The 19,722-nt window shown below is 41.5% G+C and overlaps 1 protein-coding gene and 1 long non-coding RNA gene across 4 annotated transcripts in view; one reads left to right on the top strand and one right to left on the bottom strand.

Annotated features, from left to right (window-relative positions):
- The window catches only part of LOC128011743 (ras GTPase-activating protein-binding protein 2), a 22,928-nt gene extending 13,037 nt beyond the window's left edge, over positions 1-9,891 (top strand). For both annotated transcript variants that reach the window (XM_052594448.1, XM_052594449.1), the window contains 4 exons: positions 3,511-3,604; positions 7,783-7,911; positions 7,987-8,105; positions 9,444-9,891. In XM_052594448.1, coding sequence (XP_052450408.1) covers positions 3,511-3,604; positions 7,783-7,911; positions 7,987-8,105; positions 9,444-9,626 — 525 coding nt within the window. In that variant the 3' untranslated portion in view covers positions 9,627-9,891. The remainder of the gene's footprint in view (positions 1-3,510; positions 3,605-7,782; positions 7,912-7,986; positions 8,106-9,443) is intronic.
- A 1,279-nt stretch (positions 9,892-11,170) lies between these two features.
- LOC128011745 (uncharacterized) lies at positions 11,171-12,810 on the bottom strand. Of its 2 annotated transcripts, none has more exons than XR_008182643.1 (4): positions 12,702-12,810; positions 11,916-12,009; positions 11,570-11,797; positions 11,171-11,415 (listed from the first exon to the last, which is right to left on the bottom strand). It is a non-coding gene; the product is annotated as an uncharacterized LOC128011745 (long non-coding RNA). The 2 variants fall into 2 exon arrangements; XR_008182644.1 differs by having other exon boundaries at positions 11,607-11,797.
- Between the last annotated feature and the right edge of the window lie 6,912 nt (positions 12,811-19,722).

Here is a 19,722-nt window from a genome sequence, read left to right as displayed (position 1 = left end):
ACGAGCGCTCCCGCTCGCTTCCCCCGTTTGCGCGTCCTGAAGCGCTTGATCAGCGCCGCCGCTCCTCCAATAACAACGTTCAGTAAAACATCTGAATAATTTAAATCCGGTAAAAGATCTTGTGGTGTGTTCTGCCGAATGTTCAGCAGTTCATCCCTGGTGAAACTGATCGTGTTTGTTAAACAAAAAACAGGAAAAAGGAACAAAAACAGCACAAACACTGGAGAGCCAAGCACTGAAGCAGCCATTCAATTCAATTCATGTTTATTTGTATAGCGCTTTTTCAAAACAAATCGTTACAAAGCAACTTTACAGAAAATTATGTTTCTACAATATTTGGTAGTAGCTAGTAGTAGCCATCTGCGGCGCCATCAAGTGTATCAATCACTTGATGTGATAACATTAAAGTCTAAAAATCTAGATCAAAATATAAAATGTAGATGCAAATATACAATAAGGGAATATTAAAAAAAGACATAAAAAAATTAAAAATAGTTAAAGCAGCGCAAGGCAAAAGGCAGATAGAGTGCAAATCATAGTTCAGTGGTGCTTGAGGCAGAAGAGGGGAGGGGGGGGCAAGTTCGGGAGTTAGTTCAGCTTCCTGACAGCCTGGTGGATGAAACTATCCTTCAGTCTGCTGGTCCTGGCCTGGAGACTCCACAGTCTCCTCCCTGATGGTAACAGGCTGAAGAAGCTGTGTGATGGGTGAGAGGGATCACCTGTGATGCAGAGGGCTTTGCGGGTGAGACGGGTTCCATCGATGTCCTGGAGGGAGGGGAAAGAGACACCAATGATCTTCTCAGCCGCTCTCACTATGCGTTGCAGAGTCTTTCGCCAGGACGCGTTGCAGGCCCCATACCACACAGTGATGCAGCTCATCAGGATGCTCTCGATGGTGCCTCTGTAGAAGGTGTACATGATGGGGGGGTGGGGCTCTGGCTCTTCTCAGTTTGCGGAGGAAGTTAAGATGCTGCTGTGTATTCTTGGCCAGTGCTGCTGTGTTTTCAGTCCAGGAGAGGTCCTCTGTGATGTGCACACCCAGGAACTTGGTGCTGCTCACTCTCTCCACAGTCGCACCATTGATGGTCAGAGGAACGTGCTGAGTGTGTGCTCTCCTGAAGTCTACAACAATCTCCTTCATCTTCTCCACATTCAGAGAGAAATTGTTGTCACTGCACCACTTGGCCAGGCGGCTCACCTCGGTCCTGTAGTTTGTCTCATCCTTGTTGCTTATGAGACCCACCACAGTCGTGTCATCCGCAAACTTAATGAAGAGGTTGGAGCTGTGTGACGGTGTGCAGTCGTGGGTCAGCAGAGTGAGGTGGAGGGGGCTCAGCACACATCCTTGGGGGGCACCAGTGTTCAGTGTGATGGTGCTGGATGTGTTGCTGCCGACCCGTACTGCCTGAGGTCTTCCAGTCAGAAAGTCCAACAGCCAGTTGCACAGTGAAGTGTTGAGCCCCAGCTGGATCAGTTTGTAAATGAGCTGTTGAGGGATGATCGTGTTGAATGCTGAACTGAAGTCAATGAACAGCATTCTGACATATGCGTCCTTTTTGTCCAGATATGTGAGTGCTGAGTGGAGGGTAGTGGCGATGGCATCTGCTGCACAGTCTTTCAATACACGCCCAGGGATGTTGTCAGGACCCGGAGCTTTGTGTGCATTGATCCTGTTGAAATATCTCCTCACGCTGTCTGGGATCAGCGTCATCACCTGGTCGCCGGGAGGAGGTGGAGTCTTCTGTGCAGTGGTGCTGTTTTGTTGCTCAAAGCGAGCAAAGAAGGTGTTCAGCTCGTTCAGCAGAGAGATGTTGTTCTCACAGGTCCGTGGTGGGGGCTTGTAGTCTGTAATGGTCTGTATCCTCTGCCGCAGGTTCCTAGTGTCTCTGCTGTCGCTGAATTGATGAGCTATCCTCCTGGAGTGCTGTCTCTTAGCCTCTCTGATGCCACAGGACAGGTTGGCCCTGGCTGTTCTCAGGCCCACCTCATCTCCAGCTCTGAAGGCAGCGCATCTTCAGGAGTCTGTAGACCTCCCCTGTCATCCATGGGTTCTGGTTGGCCCGGACAGTGATGGTTTTTGTGACCATTACATCATCAATACACTTGTTGATGTAGGCAGTGACAGTCTCTGAGTACTCCTGGAGGTCAGTGGTGTTATTGCATGTGGCAGCCTGCTTAAACATGTCCCAGTCAGTTGTGTTGAAGCAGTCCTGAAGAACCTCTGATGATCCTTCTGGCCACACTTTAATCTGTTTTTGAACTGGTGTGGCGACTTTAATGAGCGTTCTGTATGCAGGCATTAGCATAACAGTGATGTGGTCTGAAGCTCCGAGGTGGGGGAGGGGGAGGGCTTTGTAAGCTCCTCTCTGTGTGGTGTAGACAAAGTCCAAAATGTTATTACCTCGTGTTGGAAAGTTAATGTGTTTGGTGTATTTTTGGAAACACACTCTTTAGGTCAGCATGGTTGAAATCCCCAGCCATGATGAGAAAAGCATCGGGGTGTGCTGTCTGCTGCTCACTGATGTGCTGGTTCAGTTCATTTAGTGCGTCGTTCCTGTTGCAGCTGTGGTTCGGGGGAATGTACACTGAAATGAGCAGTATAGCAGTATATTCCCTCGGCAGATAGAATGGCCGGCACTTATAAACTCCACCAGGGGTGAGCAGTGTTTGCTGATCACAACAGTATCGCGGCACCACGCGTCATTGATGTAAACACAAAGCCCGCCGTCGCGGGTTTTTCCTCCCGCGACAAGAGCTCTGTCCGCTCGATAGCACGTCAGCTGGTCGAGCTGAATAGCGCCGTCTGGAACGCTGTTGCTGAGCCATGTTTCCATGAACACAAAAACACAACAGTCTCTTACAGTCCTCTGAGTTGAGCGTAGTAATCGAATGTAGTCCAGTTTATTGTCCAACGAGCGTACGTTCGCCAGTACGATGGTGGGGATAGATGGCTTGTGTGGGTTAGCCGTTAGCCTAGCCTGGATACCTCCGTGCTTCCCCCTCGTCTGCTTCCTCTCACGCCGCTTGTGGCGCCTCCGCTGCGGGCGAGATGCAGTAGTGGGGGTCGTTGATGGTGAAGGCCCCCGTAGCAGACCTAGATCCCGTAGCTATTCCGCGTGCTCTGAGTTTAACTGTAAAAATGCGGTTCTGCCAACATCGAGCAGAAACTTGCGACTGTATGCGCGCTTACAGACAGGTAGACGCGATGACGACGTACAAAAACTCTGTGACTCACAAGACATAAAACACGAAAACACCGTTCTGTTGGGACAGAGAGAAGCCGCTGTGTGTGGACGCGCCGCCATCTTGCATTCACCTCTTGCGTTATCAGAACACATTTTTCCTATTTGATACTGTGAAGCTGCTTTGACACAATCTGTATTGTATAAAGTGCTAGAAATAGAGCTGACTTGACTTAAAAGCTGTAAAGCAGTTCTACAGGAGACCGAAACGCTGTGATGCTAACTCTGTCTGTCTGTCTGTCTGTCTGTCTGTCTGTCTGTCTGTCAGCCGCGGGTGGAGCACAAACAGGACACAAAGTCGTCATTACCCAGAGATCAGCAGCGCGACAGACCAGGCTTCCCTCCACGAGCACCACGGACAGGTGACACACACACACTCACTTACTCTCTCTCTCACACACACACACACTGCTTCAGATTTGTCCGCTTGCTGACAGTCTTGCATATGTTTCTGCCGTTGTGATCATTTTGGAATTTCCCCCAAAATTGTGGCTTAATTTTCCTGCATTTGGTAATGCTATAGGAGTTGGTTTAATATGTTTGAATTGTGGAAATGTGGAGCTCTAATGCTATGAGTCAGAGTGCAGTAAGAAATGCTCTTTCTGTGAGCACAGTGAACACAGTCTTTTCTCTGTGTGTCTTCTCTCCAGAGCCATTCACCTTTATTATTATTTTTTATATAGCACTTTAAACAAAATACATTGTGTCAAGGCAACTGAACAACATTGATTATGAAAACAGTATGTCAATAATGCAAAATGATAGTTAAAGGCAGTTCATCATTGAATTCAGTGATGTCATCTCTGTTCAGTTAAAATGGTGTCTGTGCATTTATTTGCAATCAAGTCAATGATATCGCTGTAGATGAAGTGACCCCAACTAAGCAAGCCAGAGGCGACAGCGGCAAGGAACCGAAACTCCATCGGTGACAGAATGGAGAAAAAAACCTTGGGAGAAACCAGGCTCAGTTGGGGTCAGTTCTCCTCTGACCAGACGAAACCAGTAGTTCAATTCCAGACTGCAGCAAAGTCAGATTGTGCAGAAGAATCATCTGTTTCCTGTGTTCTTGTCCTGGTGCTCCTCTGAGACAAGGTCTTTACAGGGGATCTGTATTTGGGGCTAGTGAGTGTCCTTTTTTTAGGTCAGAGCAACTGCCCCTCAAAGTTCCTGTGCACGTCCCTGCTCCCAAGGGTAACATATAAAGCGGTCATATAAGTACGATTTAAACCATATGATTCCTCTCCTATAGTAGAGAATGAGTGGAACTGTTCCTCAGGGGGTCTATAGTGCACTGTCTGATGTGATACTGTAGCTGACGGCTGAATGGTTGCAATTTTATCTCTAATAGTATCGATTTTAGAAGTAAAGTAGTTCAGAAAGTCATTACTGCTGTGGTGTTGGGAAATGTCAACACTTGTTGAGGCTTTATTTTTCGTTAATTTAGCCACTGTATTGAATAAATACCTGGGGTTATGTTTGTTTTCTTCTAAAAGAGAAGAAAAGTAATCAGATCTAGCAGTTTTTAATGCTTTTCTGTAGGATATGCTACTTTCCCACCAAGCAATACGAAATACCTCTAGTTTTGTTTTCCTCCAGCTGCGCTCCATTTTTCGGGCTGCTCTCTTTAGGGTGCGAGTATGCTCATTATACCATGGTGTCAAACTGTTTTCCTTAACCTTCCTTAAGCGTAAAGGAGCAACTGTATTTAAAGTGCTAGAAAAGAGAGTGCATAGTTTCTGTTACATCATCAAGTTGTTCTGAGGTTTTGGATATGCTAAGGAATTCGGATACATCAGGAAGATAACTTAAAAAGCAGTCTTTTGTGGTAGAAGTGATGGTTCTTCCATACTTGTTACAAGAAGTAGAATTTACAGTTTTGGCTATATGAAGTTTACACAGAACTAAATAATGATCTGAGATATCATCACTTGGCTGAATAATTTCAACACTATCAACATCAATTCCATGTGACAGTATTAAATCTAGAGTATGATTTCGACAATGAGTAGGTCCTGAAACGTGTTGTCTAACACCAATAGAGTTCAGAATGTCTATAAATGCTGATCCCAATGCATCTTTTTCATTATCGACATGGATATTAAAATCACCAACTATTAAGACTTTATCTGCAGCCAGAACTAACTCGGATGTAAAATCACCAAACTCTTTAATAAAGTCTGTATGGTGGCCTGGTGGCCTGTATACAGTGGCCAGTACAAACATAACAGGGGATTGATCAATAACATTGGTTTCTCTGGATAATGTTATATGAAGCACCATTACTTCAAACAAGTTATACTTGAAGCCTGCCCTCTGAGAAATCCTGAAAACATTATTATAAATTGAAGCAACTCCTCCCCCTTTGCCTTTTAGACGCGGCTCGTGTTTATAACAATAATCTTGGGGGGTGGACTCATTTAAAATAATGTAATCATCAGGTTTTAGCCAGGTTTCTGTCAAGCAGAGCACATCTATATTATGATCAGTTATCATATTATTTACAAAAAGTGTTTTCGTAGAAATGGATCTGATATTCAATAAGCCAAGCTTTATCATTTGTTTATCCATATTGCATTTGTTTTTTATTTGTTGAACCTCAATTAAATTGTTAACCTTAACTTGGTTTGGACGTTTTTTGTATTTTCTAGTTCGGGGAACAGACACAGTCTCTATAGTGTGATATCTAGGTGAAAGAGTCTCTATGTGCTGAGAATTAACTGACCTCTGTGACGGGAGGCAGCTAGCAGACGGTCGGTTTAGCCAGTCTGTCTGCTTCCTGACCTGGGCCCCAGTTAGTCAAGTATAAACACTAAGACTATTTGCCATATTTCTAGACAGAAGAGTGGCGCCACCCCAGGAGGGATGAAGACCATCTCTTTTAAACAGGTCAGGTCTGCCCCAAAAGCTCGTCCAATTGTCTATGAAACCTATGTTATTCTGTGGGCACCACTTAGACATCCAGCCATTGAGTGATGACAATCTGCTATGCATCTCGTCACCACGGTAAGCAGGGAGGGGACCAGAGCATATTACAGTGTCTGACATCGTGCTTGCAAGTTCACACACCTCTTTAAAGTTATTTTTAGTAATCTCCGACTGGCGAAGTCGAACATCATTAGCGCCGGCATGAATAACAATCTTACTGTATTTACGTTTAGCATTAGCAAGTATTTTTAAATTTGCCAAGATGTCAGGCGCTCTGGCTCCTGGTAAACATTTGACTATGGTGGCTGGTGTCTCTATATTCACGTTCCGTACAATAGAATCACCAATAACTAGAGCACTTTCATCAGGTTTCTCAGTTGGTGCATCACTGAGTGGGGAGAACCTGTTTAATGTTTGGATCGGAACAGAAGAGCGGTGTTTTGACCCACGACTACGCTGCCTCACCGTCACCCAGTTGCCCTGCTGCAGGGGCTCTGCTGGAACCGGACAATGTACAGGAGTCCCTGAGCTAGACGCATCCAAAGCCGTATCTAGAGCCCTAACATTCTTACTGTCCTCAATTAAAGTTTGGATGTGTGTCTCTAATTCTGAAATCTTCTCTGTCAGCCTAACTGTTTCCCTGCATTTATCACATGTGAATCCCTCATCAGTGACAGAGATAGATAAACTGTACATGTGGCAAGAGGTGCAAATAACGATAGCAGACGAAGCCATTACTCACCGTGCTTGATGAAATATTCTTACTGCGGTTGTTTGTTGAACTTGTGAAAAACACTTTAAAAAACAGAGAGTGGTAGTAAGATAAAGATTCTAGAGAAAAAAAAAATTAAAACAGCTACGATTTGCTACAGAAGGCCAACAGGAAGTAGAGAAAACACTGTCCAACAGCGACACCCGCAGGAGTGTCAGAGATCACTCAGTCTGGATTTTGTTAGTGTCTAAAAAATTTGGGATCTTTTTCACAGCTCAGGCAGTGGCGGTGTTTCACGAATCCAGAGGGTTTGGTGCGGCTCGGGGGTGTTGAGAAATAAAACAATCCCATGGCACGCTGAAGTGCTTCTAAACATGTACATGGCTAAAGTCTGGAAACACTGTATTCAGCACAAACTGAGCTACAATAATATATAAATAACATGCATGTACACGATTGAGGATATTTTTTTGAGAAAACAATGTGTTTTATTGAAAAACTAAAATTGTGAGGTCACTGAAATAATGTCATAACACATAGTGCTGTAATTTCCCTACTGTAGTGGAAAGCAAAAATAATACACCTATGAAATATTCATTTTCATTTATTATACAGCGCAATTGTTTTACAATATATGGCTACTACTGTCGTTGTTGTTAGACATTTTTTCCCAATTAACTTGTCGTTTTTTATATTTAATTTTTTTTAATTAATATTGCAATAATATCACATCGTGGACCTCATACCGTGATATTATCGTATTGTGAGAGATTTATATGGTTACATTCCTACTAAACAGATTAGGGTTAGGGTAACTCTCTGATAATTTAGTTCAACAAACTCAATCATTAAATGAGTGTGTGACACTCATATACGTGTGTGTGTGTGTGTGTGTGTGTTCAGGCCGCGGTGACGGTGATGCCGGTGATACAGAGGGCCGCCGATTCATTCGTTATCCAGACAGTCATCAGCTCTTCGTTGGAAATCTTCCTCATGACATCGATGAGGGCGAGTTGAAAGACTTCTTCATGAGTAAGACCTTTAACCTTTGACCTTTGACCCTGGCGAGTGTTTGCCTGCCACTTCATGCCGCTCTGTTTCCGTCAGCATTTGGGAACGTGGTGGAGATGAGGATCAACACCAAAGCCGTCGGAGGGAGGCTGCCCAACTTTGGTTTCGTGGTTTTCAATGACTCTGAGCCGGTGCAAAGGATTCTGGGAGCCAAGGTTTGTGTGACAGTCTGATTCTGCCAAATTTCCTGAAGAGTGCTGCATTACCAGGGATGCTCATGTGCCATCTAAATAAAACATGGGCTGGGTGAATAAGTTCAGACTGCTGTTAATGCAGTCACTGATTTCCATTAACTGACTGTAATACTATAAAAGAAGCATGAATCTAGGCTATATCCACTGTGTGTGGTCACAAAACTGACTTCATTCACTGACATGCTGATTCACTGATCTAATTACATGATGTTCCAATTAATACATATGAAATTATTTATAATAAAATTGGACCTAACACGCTACTATGTGGCATCAAGTTTTAATGAGTGAGTCGTTGAATCATCCATTCAACCAATTCATTCAAAACGACCCAATCATTCAGTTATGAAGTGATTCTTTATGAAGGAGTCGCTGAATCATTGACCCAAACGATTCGCTCTAAACCATGGGAGCTTTGCTGAGACTGTAACTGGAGCTATTTGTGATATTGAGCAAAAACAGTCAATATCGACTATTGAGTCTGAAATGTGACATTATTATTTCTTCTTGATTAAACTTTTGTATAAAATCAATATCTCATGAGCAATGTTGCTAATATTGGTAAGAAATGGCCCTCTTGCTGGTGTGATATTGCTAAACCGTATCATTTAAGGGGAAAATAAAAGGGTAGGATTATGTAATATGATTGTTTGATCTTGGAAGAAATATTGTAGTATTTTGCTACAGCACACATTCAATCCACTGCAGTTCTGGTGCTGCTGTATCAAAATACATTCACATTTAGTCATTTAGCAGACGCTTTTATCCAAAGTGACATAAATGAGGACAATGAAAGCAGTCAAAATCAACAAGAGCAATGATATATAAGTGCTACAAGTCTCAGTTGGCTTAACAGTACACCTTGCGAGTTGTTTTGTAAATTATATAATGCATAAAAGAAAATGGAATGGTAAAAAGAATAGAGCAAGCTCGGGTTAAAGGTGTGTGTTAGAAATACTGCACATTCACATCAGTGTTAACTCAGCAGTAGAGTAACTCTCACGGGAGACTGCACTTATCAATCTCAAAGGAATATTATTTGCATCTGCTTCAAAGTCTGTCCAGTGAAACGGTTCATCGGTCTGCTGCTCTGACCAGGGCTTTATCTGACCACACCTGTCTACTGGACGGGGTTATCTTCTACTCTGATACTGTCAAAACATGCTGCTGCTTGACATTAAAGGGATAGTTCGACCAAAAATGAAATGAATGACAATTTTCAGTTTTGGGTGAGCTAACCTTTTAATGGGCCAATGAGTGAACAGGAAGTCAGTGTTTCCTCTTTCCTGTCTCCTGCAGCCCATCATGTTCAGTGGAGAGTTGCGTCTGAATGTAGAGGAGAAGAAGACCAGAGCGAGTCGCGAGTGGGAGACCAGAGGAGCGGTGGAGGGCCGGCGTGGGCCCCGGGGACCCCTGGGAAACAGCACTGGCCGAGTGTCCTCCAGGGGAGGAACGAGCCGCTTCACAGGCCCTCGCCGCTGACCCTCCTCTGATCCTGCTGTCCTCTCACGACCTGCTGTCGAAGACTCTCAGACTCACCTGCGCTGAGATCATCCTGCTTTTCTTTCTCTTACACCTCACCATTGCAAAGAAGAACGGGACAGTGTGATCTGTTTCCTGTAGAACAGAAGCTGAATGTCACAAAGGGTTTCCTCACAGAACTGGATGAGCGGCAGCGCTTCATCCATCAGTGATCAGTGCACACTTATTTATTTTCCTAGTAAATAAAACATTGGTGGTGCCTTAACTCGATTCTCACCCGTGTGTGTGTGTGTGTGTGTGTGTGCGTGTGCGCACGCGTGTGTGTGTGTGTGTGTGTGTGTGTGTGCGCTGTCAGCAGTATGGCAAGCCAAAGTAGTAACAAACGGCTGCTTGGGCGTCTGTTTGCACATTGACACGTCAAAACCGTGCGTCAGTGACGCGTGATTTACCATAAAAATGCGCGTTCTTAGCATGCGCTTTGGAGTCACCAAAAACACACAGTTTTGATGTGTGTTTATCATAATAGAAAGGGGCGTCCAAGACCTGCGTTCTGAGTCAGACAAAACCCACATTCTGAACACATAAACAGATCAAACCTGGAGGTGCAAACGTCTTTTGAAGTATCCAAACAGGCGAAAGAAACGTGCGCTCTCCTAGTGTTTTCAGAATGACTCGTCGAAAGCGCGTTCACTTCATAGCGCAGAAGTCTGTAATGCTTCTCCGGTATATATGGGCTATTACCGTAAGGCATTGCTACAGCATACATATTCTTTTTTTCCACTCGGTCATAATGAGGGATGTCATGTCGTTTAAATGACACATTTTAATTTAATGTGGTTAAGCTTCATCAATCAATCAATCACCTTTATTTATATAGTGCTTTAAACAAAATACATTGCGTCAAAGCACTGAACAACATTCATTTGGAAAACAGTGTCTCAATAATGCAAAATGATAGTTAAAGGCAGTTCATCATTGAATTCAGTTATGTCATCTCTGTTCAGTTGAAATAGTGTCTGTTTTTACTTGCAATCAAGTCAATGATATCGCTGTAGATGAAGTGACCCCAACTAAGCAAGCCAGAGGCGACAGCGGCAAGGAACCGAAACTCCATCGGTGACAGAATGGAGAAAAAAACCTTGGGAGAAACCAGGCTCAGTTGGGGTCAGTTCTCCTCTGACCAGACGAAACCAGTAGTTCAATTCCAGGCTGCAGTGACCCTCTGATCTGGACACAGACTGGATCTGGTGGCTACGGTGACCTCGGAATAAGAGAAAAACAGACAAATATTAGCGTAGATGCCATTCTCCTAATGATGTAGAAAGTACGGTGTTATGTGAAGTGTTCCGGTTCCAGTTTACCTAATTAATGCAGCCTAAAAATCCTTTAACAGATTTGGATATTAAAAGCATATTAGTATGTTATGTGTATGCCAGGTTAAAGAGATGGGTCTTTAATCTAGATTTAAACTGCAAGAGTGTGTCTGCCTTGTCAGCATTTTCGACCTCAAGACAATCATCGAGTTGGGAGCCTGTACTATAATGTGAATTACAAGATTAAATGTGATCTTTATAAAATACCTTTGAATGAACTCCAGCGTCTAAGATCCAGCGGTAGGATACTCAAGGTTGAATATGTAACAGCTGCTGAAGACGAAGCAGCTACTCCATGTAAAAATAGGGAGAATGAAGAAATGTCGAAACTAGATCAAAGTAACATTACCTTGAATGATCAAGCAGGGGGTTCCGGGGAGTTCTGCAGTATTGACGTCCACAGCAGTGGCACATGGCTGTAATATAGTTAACACACAATAGAATGGATTTAGGATAAAGGATAAATATTGTTCATTGGTCAGAAGTCAGAGGTAGTAAATCATGCAAGGTAAATGTTAATAATGTAATCACTCATTTTGCATTTTAAATATTTGAATAAAAAAATCTTACAGCAACTTGAAGCATCAAACTCTCTTTCGGCTCTTACATTACAACATTAGGAGCAGCAGGATGCAGGCAGCCTTGTCAGAGTCTGGATCATAGCAGGCCAGAACATCACGGATTCCTGTTTGATCTCAGACATCGCTGCAGCAGGCACTTTGCTAAGGTATTTCCGCAGGATGATGCATGTCTTTTCCATCATTGGTTCTGCTCTCTCTGCCCCACTCATTCCTTCCTCTGTGTACACAGACATACAAATGTATTGTTAGTACCCAAGTCACAATTTGGTCTTGTAGCCTCCCAACACACACAGTGTTCAGATCTTGACAAATTACTAAATTCTAAACAAATTTACCCAAAAAAGACAGTAGATGGCATGCCTGAGTAGATGTTCAGCAGATCGCTCTTTATATTCTCCAATGCTGCCTCAGTCTCCCCCTCTGGCAAATCTGCAAAAGTTATCTCTTGCTGCGTGATATCACTGCGCCCATGGTAAGTAAGCAATGTTCCTTGATTATTACACCAGAATGAGAGTATAGTTCCATGCCAAATTAGCTTAGTACATTTCATTTTCCGTTACTTTTATTGCACGTTCTAACTTGAGAAGAGACAACTTTTAAATAGGAAAAATTCTTGAAACTTAGTCACTATGAGGGCGAGATGCTAATGGTCTAATCCGATCCAATGATCTATGCTAGGCTGGAGCTATACATGGTATCGCCAAACTCAGGGAATGACTGGATCAACGGGAGAAAGGTAAAAATCTATTGTTTTACTCAAGGGGAGGTGGAAAATTTGCTTATTTCCCTAAATGGTGGAATATCCCTTTAAGGTCAATGTATTTAGTGTACCACAACCATGCATGCCAGAGAGCCACTATGCACAATATCAGTGCCCTGGCTCAGATAAATCCTAAATGGAACAAGGCCATAATCGCAGGTAATTACACCTGTTTACACTACACGATTAACATCGCAACATGATTTCTGTGAAAAGGATCCATGTCAAAGGGTCAATAAACTAGTCAAGAGAAAAGTATTGTTTTGTCCTGTTTCAGGGTTATTCATGGTCATATACAATGCTTTCGAACAAATATTGACAGACTTTACATGTATATTGCCACATACATATTGCCACATACCCGTATTGGTCAACAGGACCTCTTGTCAGTCTGGCCGCTCCTGCCATTCCAGTGCGCGGCCTTCTTTCTCTGCGGCGTTGAGCAAGAGCTTTATTCCTATTTTTGTACTCCACTCAGTATCACCGTGCTTGCCAATGTCGCCAAAATATTTTTCATGGCTCCTGAAAATGTAGGTGGGATAATTAGAAAACATGTCACCATTGTGGCACTTATGACAGAAGCGTACAGCTAATGTAAGGATTACTTAAAGGAAAGAACCAAGAAATGGAAAGAAAAAGGAGAAATTACACAAAGGCAACCAACAATAAGAATTTCAGTTTCAATGCAGATTCTGATCATTTATGTAAATTGCATTTACAACTTTTACAATTATTATTCATTCATATCAGGACAAGCGGGAACCCTAGTGTTAAAACCCTCCTGTTGTCGAACACAACGTGAGAATAACTTACTCCAGTTAGCTCAGTCATGTTGTAAAAATAATAATATTAGTTATTAAAGTTAAACTGCTAACGGCTAACCCTGCTAATCTATGATAACCTTGACTAATTACAGAAATGTGCACGTATAGTAATGTTTGTCCCATCATTGGTTTTATAAACTAGTATAAAATAGTGACATGAAAAATTATAGCGAAACTCTCGTCATTACTAACATTAAGTTACTACTATTAGCTAATGCTGTGAGAGAACTTTCAACAATTTCCGAGCACTTGCTAACAAAATGTGAACTGTGTCATGCAATAAACGTTTATTTGAAAGTATATATTATAATTATTTTAAAATAACATGGGTGTAAGTGCTGCAAACATGCATGCTGCTCACCTTCTCCATTCAGCCCGGAATAGAAGAGGGACACGACGACAGCGCTTTCAATTCAAAACAGATCGGTTATGTCATGTGACTTCCCAGGACATATTTCAATACAATATTTCACTGTAATAATACTGTTTACTGCTGTGAAATACTTACGTTTTTTCACTGTGTTGCTGTGATATTACAGACCTTGTTGTGATATAACAGTAGATAAGATTGCAAGATTTTACTGTAAAATTAAAAAAGTTAAAGTTAAATGCTGTAAAATCCAAGGATACTGTAGTTTTTACAGGTATTCATTGAGATATTACAGGGACACTTAATTACAACAAGTTACTGTAAAATAATACTGTTAATTATTGTAAAATGCTGGTAATTTTTAACAGTGCAGGTTTGTACTGTAGCATTTTCTGTTTTTTACCGTTAGGGTTAGTCTTTTTTTTTTTTTTTTTTTACAGTGAGTGTACAGTATCTGGAAAAATTAGTTTAATTTGTTTCTCTATTGTATTTGTCTTATTGTGCTTCCTTAAATACACACACACAATTAATGATTATTTTAATTTGAAAACTACATTTAAAATAGCTAACAAAAACTTTGGTAACTACAGTTTTGCTAAAACTGTTGACCAAAAGTAGTGACTAAAAGTTGACAAAAATGCAATGAGTTTTCGTCGACTAAAACTATGATAGACTCAAATGACTAAAATGTGACTAGCATTTCCGCCTCAAGACTAAGACTAAATCAAAAATGCTTTCCAAAATTAACACTGCTTTGCATTAATTTCTGCAGTGATTCTCACCACACTGTGCACTGTGTTTGGTTCTGGTGTTTTTGTTTGAATGTGTTTTCAGCTTTTAATAAACTACGGAAATCTGCAACCTCACCCAATTTCCTTGTTGTTTTTAAGTATCTGCACTGGAAAAATTATTTTCGTCCTTAGTATTTTTGCATGTTTTCTAGTATATATATTCACAAGATATATTTAAGATTTTCTTAAAACTAAAAAAAAAAAAAAAAAACCAAACAAAATTTGGACAATCTTTTCAGAAAAAAGACAAATATTAAGGAAGGCAATCTTTTTTGCAGTGCAGTAGATGAAGCACTATGTGGTGATATTCACACAAACATGAGTCACTGTAAGTACAGTACACAGTTAGAGAATCTGTGATTGTTCTTCAAGACTGCTCGTAACCTTCAGTCAGATCCATGAGAAGGATTGGTTTGTCCTGACTCACTCACTGTTGGTTGAACAGTGGCTGTGTTTGTGTGACTGAACTGTGGCCTGATTAATTCGATATACAATTTTTTTTGACATTTATGTCATGAATTAACCTTTGTGGTCGTTTTAATTAGGCTGCTGATTTATGATTATTGTTTTGCTTTGTTTTTGTAATTCTGTGTTTTATATCTTAAATGTATGTGACACTTTGTACGGTCCTCTTAGCCAGGACTCCCAGGAAGAACAGGACCTTGCTGGAAAAATAAAGGAAAAAATAAAAAATCGAAAATTCTTTTTAGACTGAATTGGCTGTGAATTTTCATTACTTTTCTATTTTCAGAGGTCTGGAGAATAATGTTACGTTTCATATATTATAACAATGATATCTGTAGAATAGGAAAATTATTTTCCTCCTGATTATTTTCATGTATTCCTTGTATTCTGTTTTAAGCGAGGGAAAAAGGACAACATGTGAAAAAAAGTGAAGTGACATTCAGCCAAGTATGGTGACCCATACTCAGAATTTGTGCTCTGCATTTAACCCATCCGAAATGCACACACACAGAGCAGTGAACACACACACACACACACTGTGAGCACACACCCGGAGCAGTGGGCAGTCATTTATGCTGCGGCGCCCGGGGAGCAGTTGGGGGTTCGATGCCTTGCTCAAGGGCACCTAAGTCGTGGTATTGAAGGTGGAGAGAGAACTGAGCATGCACTCCCCCCACCCACAATTCCGTCCGGCCCGAGACTAGAACTCACAACCCTTCGATTGGGAGTCCAACCCTCTAACCATTAGGCCACGACTTCCCCAGTGCTGTGCATTTGTGCTCTGTTCTCCCCATTTAATTAACAATATAATCCAGGAATTACCTGGAATGCAAAGACTCAGCTGTACGAATCGAGATCTGGAGGTCATTCCAGCAGCTGGGCACAGTCCAGGAAAAGGTCAGTGAGAGTGATTGTGAACTTCTTTGGGATGGCACCACAAGGAGTCGTTCACTTGCAGAGCGCAAACTTCTGGAGGGAACATAAGATTGAACTAGTGAGTTTAGGAAATTAATTGTTATGAGGTATAGACATATATTAGCAGACTATAATAATATTGAACACCTCAGTAATATTGCTGAGAATAGAAGGATGATCTTTAGGAGTTATCCATGGTGTGTTAATAGAATTAATGCTTTTAGACTTTTACATTTCCTTTCCATGATCAGTGGTTGAAAAGTGAGTAAATAATTTCACCTCATTGTACCCAGTTTTTGAAAATGCTTATTGCGAATATTTTGCCGATTGTTTACAGTGGAAGTTATACCTATAACTAGTGTAAAGCATCATGGGGTGCTAGGAAAAAGGTTGATGATTGTTCTTGTACAAACAGTGTCCTAGAAGGCAGTATATGTCTATCAAAACAATTAACTTGTGTTACTAAATGTAAAATTACTGAACATGAAATCTGTTATTGTCTTGACCAATTTTGGCTGAATGAGGCATTTAGTGACTAAGCAATAGTCAGGTTTTCTTATTTTTACAGTGTCTGCTCTCTATGCTACATGCAATATTTCAGTGTTCACAAAATCTGGGCTCTGCAGGACAAAGTGAAGATGCGTGTTAATCATTCAGACACAAAAATCAGTGCTGCTCTTCGATATAAATCCACGCAGAATCAAAAGGAGAATGCTGTTGCTGTTGTTTTTCCCAATATAATTTCCTGTTTAGATAAAGAAACAATCTTGTATGAATATGAATTTTAGTTTCTAGCCCATTAGCATTGGTTGCCGCTAACCTTGCATACATTGCTAATACTCAATTCAAGAGTCAAGAGGCATTTATTTATCATTTGCACAATGAACATTGGGGAAAACTGGGCATTGAAATGCTTGTGATGAGTCTCAGACATACAGTGACAATAACAGGACCTAAACAGATATAGACGTACGTCTAGAGCACTTGAGATTTTTGAGTGACTTCAGTGACCATAGGCAGAACAGACACAGACAGAGCATTATATACAAATAAGTGGCAGTAACAGATACAATAAAGGTAGACAGTGTTAAGACTTATAAGTAGTCCTGAGGTACTAATATAAGATTATTGGGGTAGAGCGGTGTCTAAAATGTCATTGTAGAGTCTCACAGAACTACATGAAGGAATATAAAAAAATGACAGGGCAAGTACAATAAGAGTAAACATAAGAGCAGCATGTATTCCTGTTTTTTAGATGGAGGACAGCTGATTGTTAAGTAGTCTTATGGCTTGAAGATAGAAGCTGTTCTTCAGTCTGGTTGTCCGTGATCGGATGGTTCGGAAACGTCTGCCAGATGGTAGTGTGGCAAACAGGTGATGAGCAGGGTGAGTGCGGTCCTTGATGATGCTGCGAGCCTTTCTCAAGCAGCGAGTCTGATAGATGTCCTGTAAGGCTGGGAGTTTATGTCCAATGATGAGCTCTGCTGTTCTCACCACTCGCTGAAGAGCTTTGCAGTCCAAAGAAGAGCAGTTGCCGTACAATACAGTGATGCAGGCATTTGACAGAATTTGACATGATGTTAGAGGAGATGCATGCCAGGACATGATCTTCCAAGATGTCCTTCCCTCCAGTGCTGGGACACCATAGACCCTGGGTGCACCCGCAGCGGAGGACGAGAGCCAGGCCTGGGCGATTCAGTTTTATTTGTATAGCACATTTACAACAGCCCCCAGGCTGACCAAAGTGCTTTACAGAAAATTAAAACCACCCATTAAAAAATTTAACATATCACATTAGTCAATAGATTAAGGAAAATAAAAAGCTTTTTGCAAGGACTTAAAAATAGACAAGTAAGGGGCCAGTCTAATCTCTAAAGGCAGGGTATTCCAGAGTCGTGGCCCTGCCTCACAAATACAGCTCCGCTCTACGCTTCAGTCTAACGCGAGGGACCACCAACAAAGCCTGTTCAAGTCAAGTCACCTTTATTTATATAGCGCTTTAAACAAAAAGGATTGCGTCAAAGCAACTGAACAACATTCATTAGGAAAACCGTGTGTCAATAATGAAAAATGATAGTTAAAGGCAGTTCATCATTGAATTCGGTGATGTCATAATCTCAGTTCAGTTTAATATTCTAGGTATTATCAAATTGTCTGAGTTTTGAGAACGCAGCAATAAGAGCTTATTCAAATACTGAGGTGCTAAACCACTCAGGGCTTTATAAGTAATAAGCAATATTTTAAAATCTATACGATGTTTGATAGGGAGCCAGTGCAGTGTGGACAGGACCGGGCTAATATGGTCATACTTCCTGGTTCTAGTAAGAACTCTTGCTGCTGCATTTTGGACTAGCTGTAGTTTGTTTACTAAGCGTGCAGAACAACCACCCAATAAAGCATTACAATAGTCTAACCTTGAGGTCATAAATGCATGGATTAACATTTCTGCATTTGACATTGAGAGCATAGGCTGTGATTTTAGATATATTTTTGAGATGGAAAAATTAAGTTTTACAAATGCTAGAAACGTGGCTTTCTAAGGAAAGATTGTGATCAAGTAACACACCTAGGTTCCTAACTGATGACGAAGAATTGACAGAGCAACCATCAAGTCTTAGACCGTGTTCTAGGTTATTACAAGCAGAGTTTTTAGGTCCTATAATCAACACCTCTGTTTTTTCAGAATTTAGCAGTAAGAAATTACTCGTCATCTAGTTCTTTATATCGACTATGTATTCCATTAGTTTTTCAAATTGGTGTGTTTCACCAGGCCACGAAGAAATATAGAGCTGAGTATCATCAGCATAACAGTGAAAGCTAACACCATGTTTCCTGATGATATCTCCTATGGTGACTATGATATATGACTATGGTGGCTGGTGTCTCTATATTCACGTTCCGTACAATAGAATCACCAATAACTAGAGCACTTTCATCAGGTTTCTCAGTGGGTGCATCACTGAGTGGGGAGAACCTGTTTAATGTTTTGATCGGAACAGAAGAGCGGTGTTTTGACCCACGACTACGCTGCCTCACTGTCACCCAGTTGCCCTGCTGCAGGGGCTGTGTTGCTGGAACCGGACAATGTACAGGAATCCCTGAGCTAGACGCATCCAAAGCCGCATCTAGAGCCCTAACATTCTTACTGTCCTCAATTAAAGTTTGGAAGCGTGTCTCTGAAATCTTCTCTGTCAGCCTAACTATTTCCCTGCATTTATTGAATAGATGGTGGGAATATCTTCCTAACACAGAGAGTGGTAGTAAAATAGAGATTCTACAGAAAAGCGGAGCTACTGTACAAACACAAACCACTGTGCAGCACGCTGGCAGGAACTGGAAGTGGCACTGGGGTCCACTGACAGATCCAAATCAAGATTTCAAGAATGGGAAAAACATCCAATTGAGACCCTGCATGCAGATCTCTGTAAAAATATATTACATGTGCACCGACACACAACAAATAACGCATTTATTCATAAATGGATCCATGTTATCTGTCTTGTTAGTGCCTGTAGTTAAAAATAAGACTGGTAAATTAATGAGTATAGATAACTATAGACCTATTTCAATTGCAAGTGTACTATCCAAGGTACTAGAGGGGAACATTATGGATAGGCTTGCAGAATACATAGAATAAACAGATAATCAGTTTGGCTTTAAGAAAAAGCATGGAACTGATCGGTGTATTTATGCACTTAAAGAAATTGTCCATAGGTATAGATCACGCAATAGCACAGTTTTTATGTGTTTCCTGGATGCATCAAAGGCTTTTGATCGTATCAATCATGGTAAACTGTTTGGTAAACTACATGACCGTGGTGTCCCCTCTTACCTAATCAGGATACTGCAGTTCTGGTACTCTCACCAAACTATGCAAGTCAGGTGGGGGATGAGTTTGTCAGCACCCTTCTATGTCTCCAGTGGAGTGCGGCAGGGCGGAACTCTGTCTCCGCTGCTATTCAATCTGTTGATGGATAATTTATCTAGGGAGCTAAAGGGATGTAGAACTGGCTGCCT

This window comes from Carassius gibelio, chromosome B23 (genome assembly GCF_023724105.1).
Source record: "Carassius gibelio isolate Cgi1373 ecotype wild population from Czech Republic chromosome B23, carGib1.2-hapl.c, whole genome shotgun sequence".
NCBI lineage: Eukaryota > Metazoa > Chordata > Actinopteri > Cypriniformes > Cyprinidae > Carassius > Carassius gibelio.
This window is presented reverse-complemented; position numbering and strand designations above follow the sequence as displayed.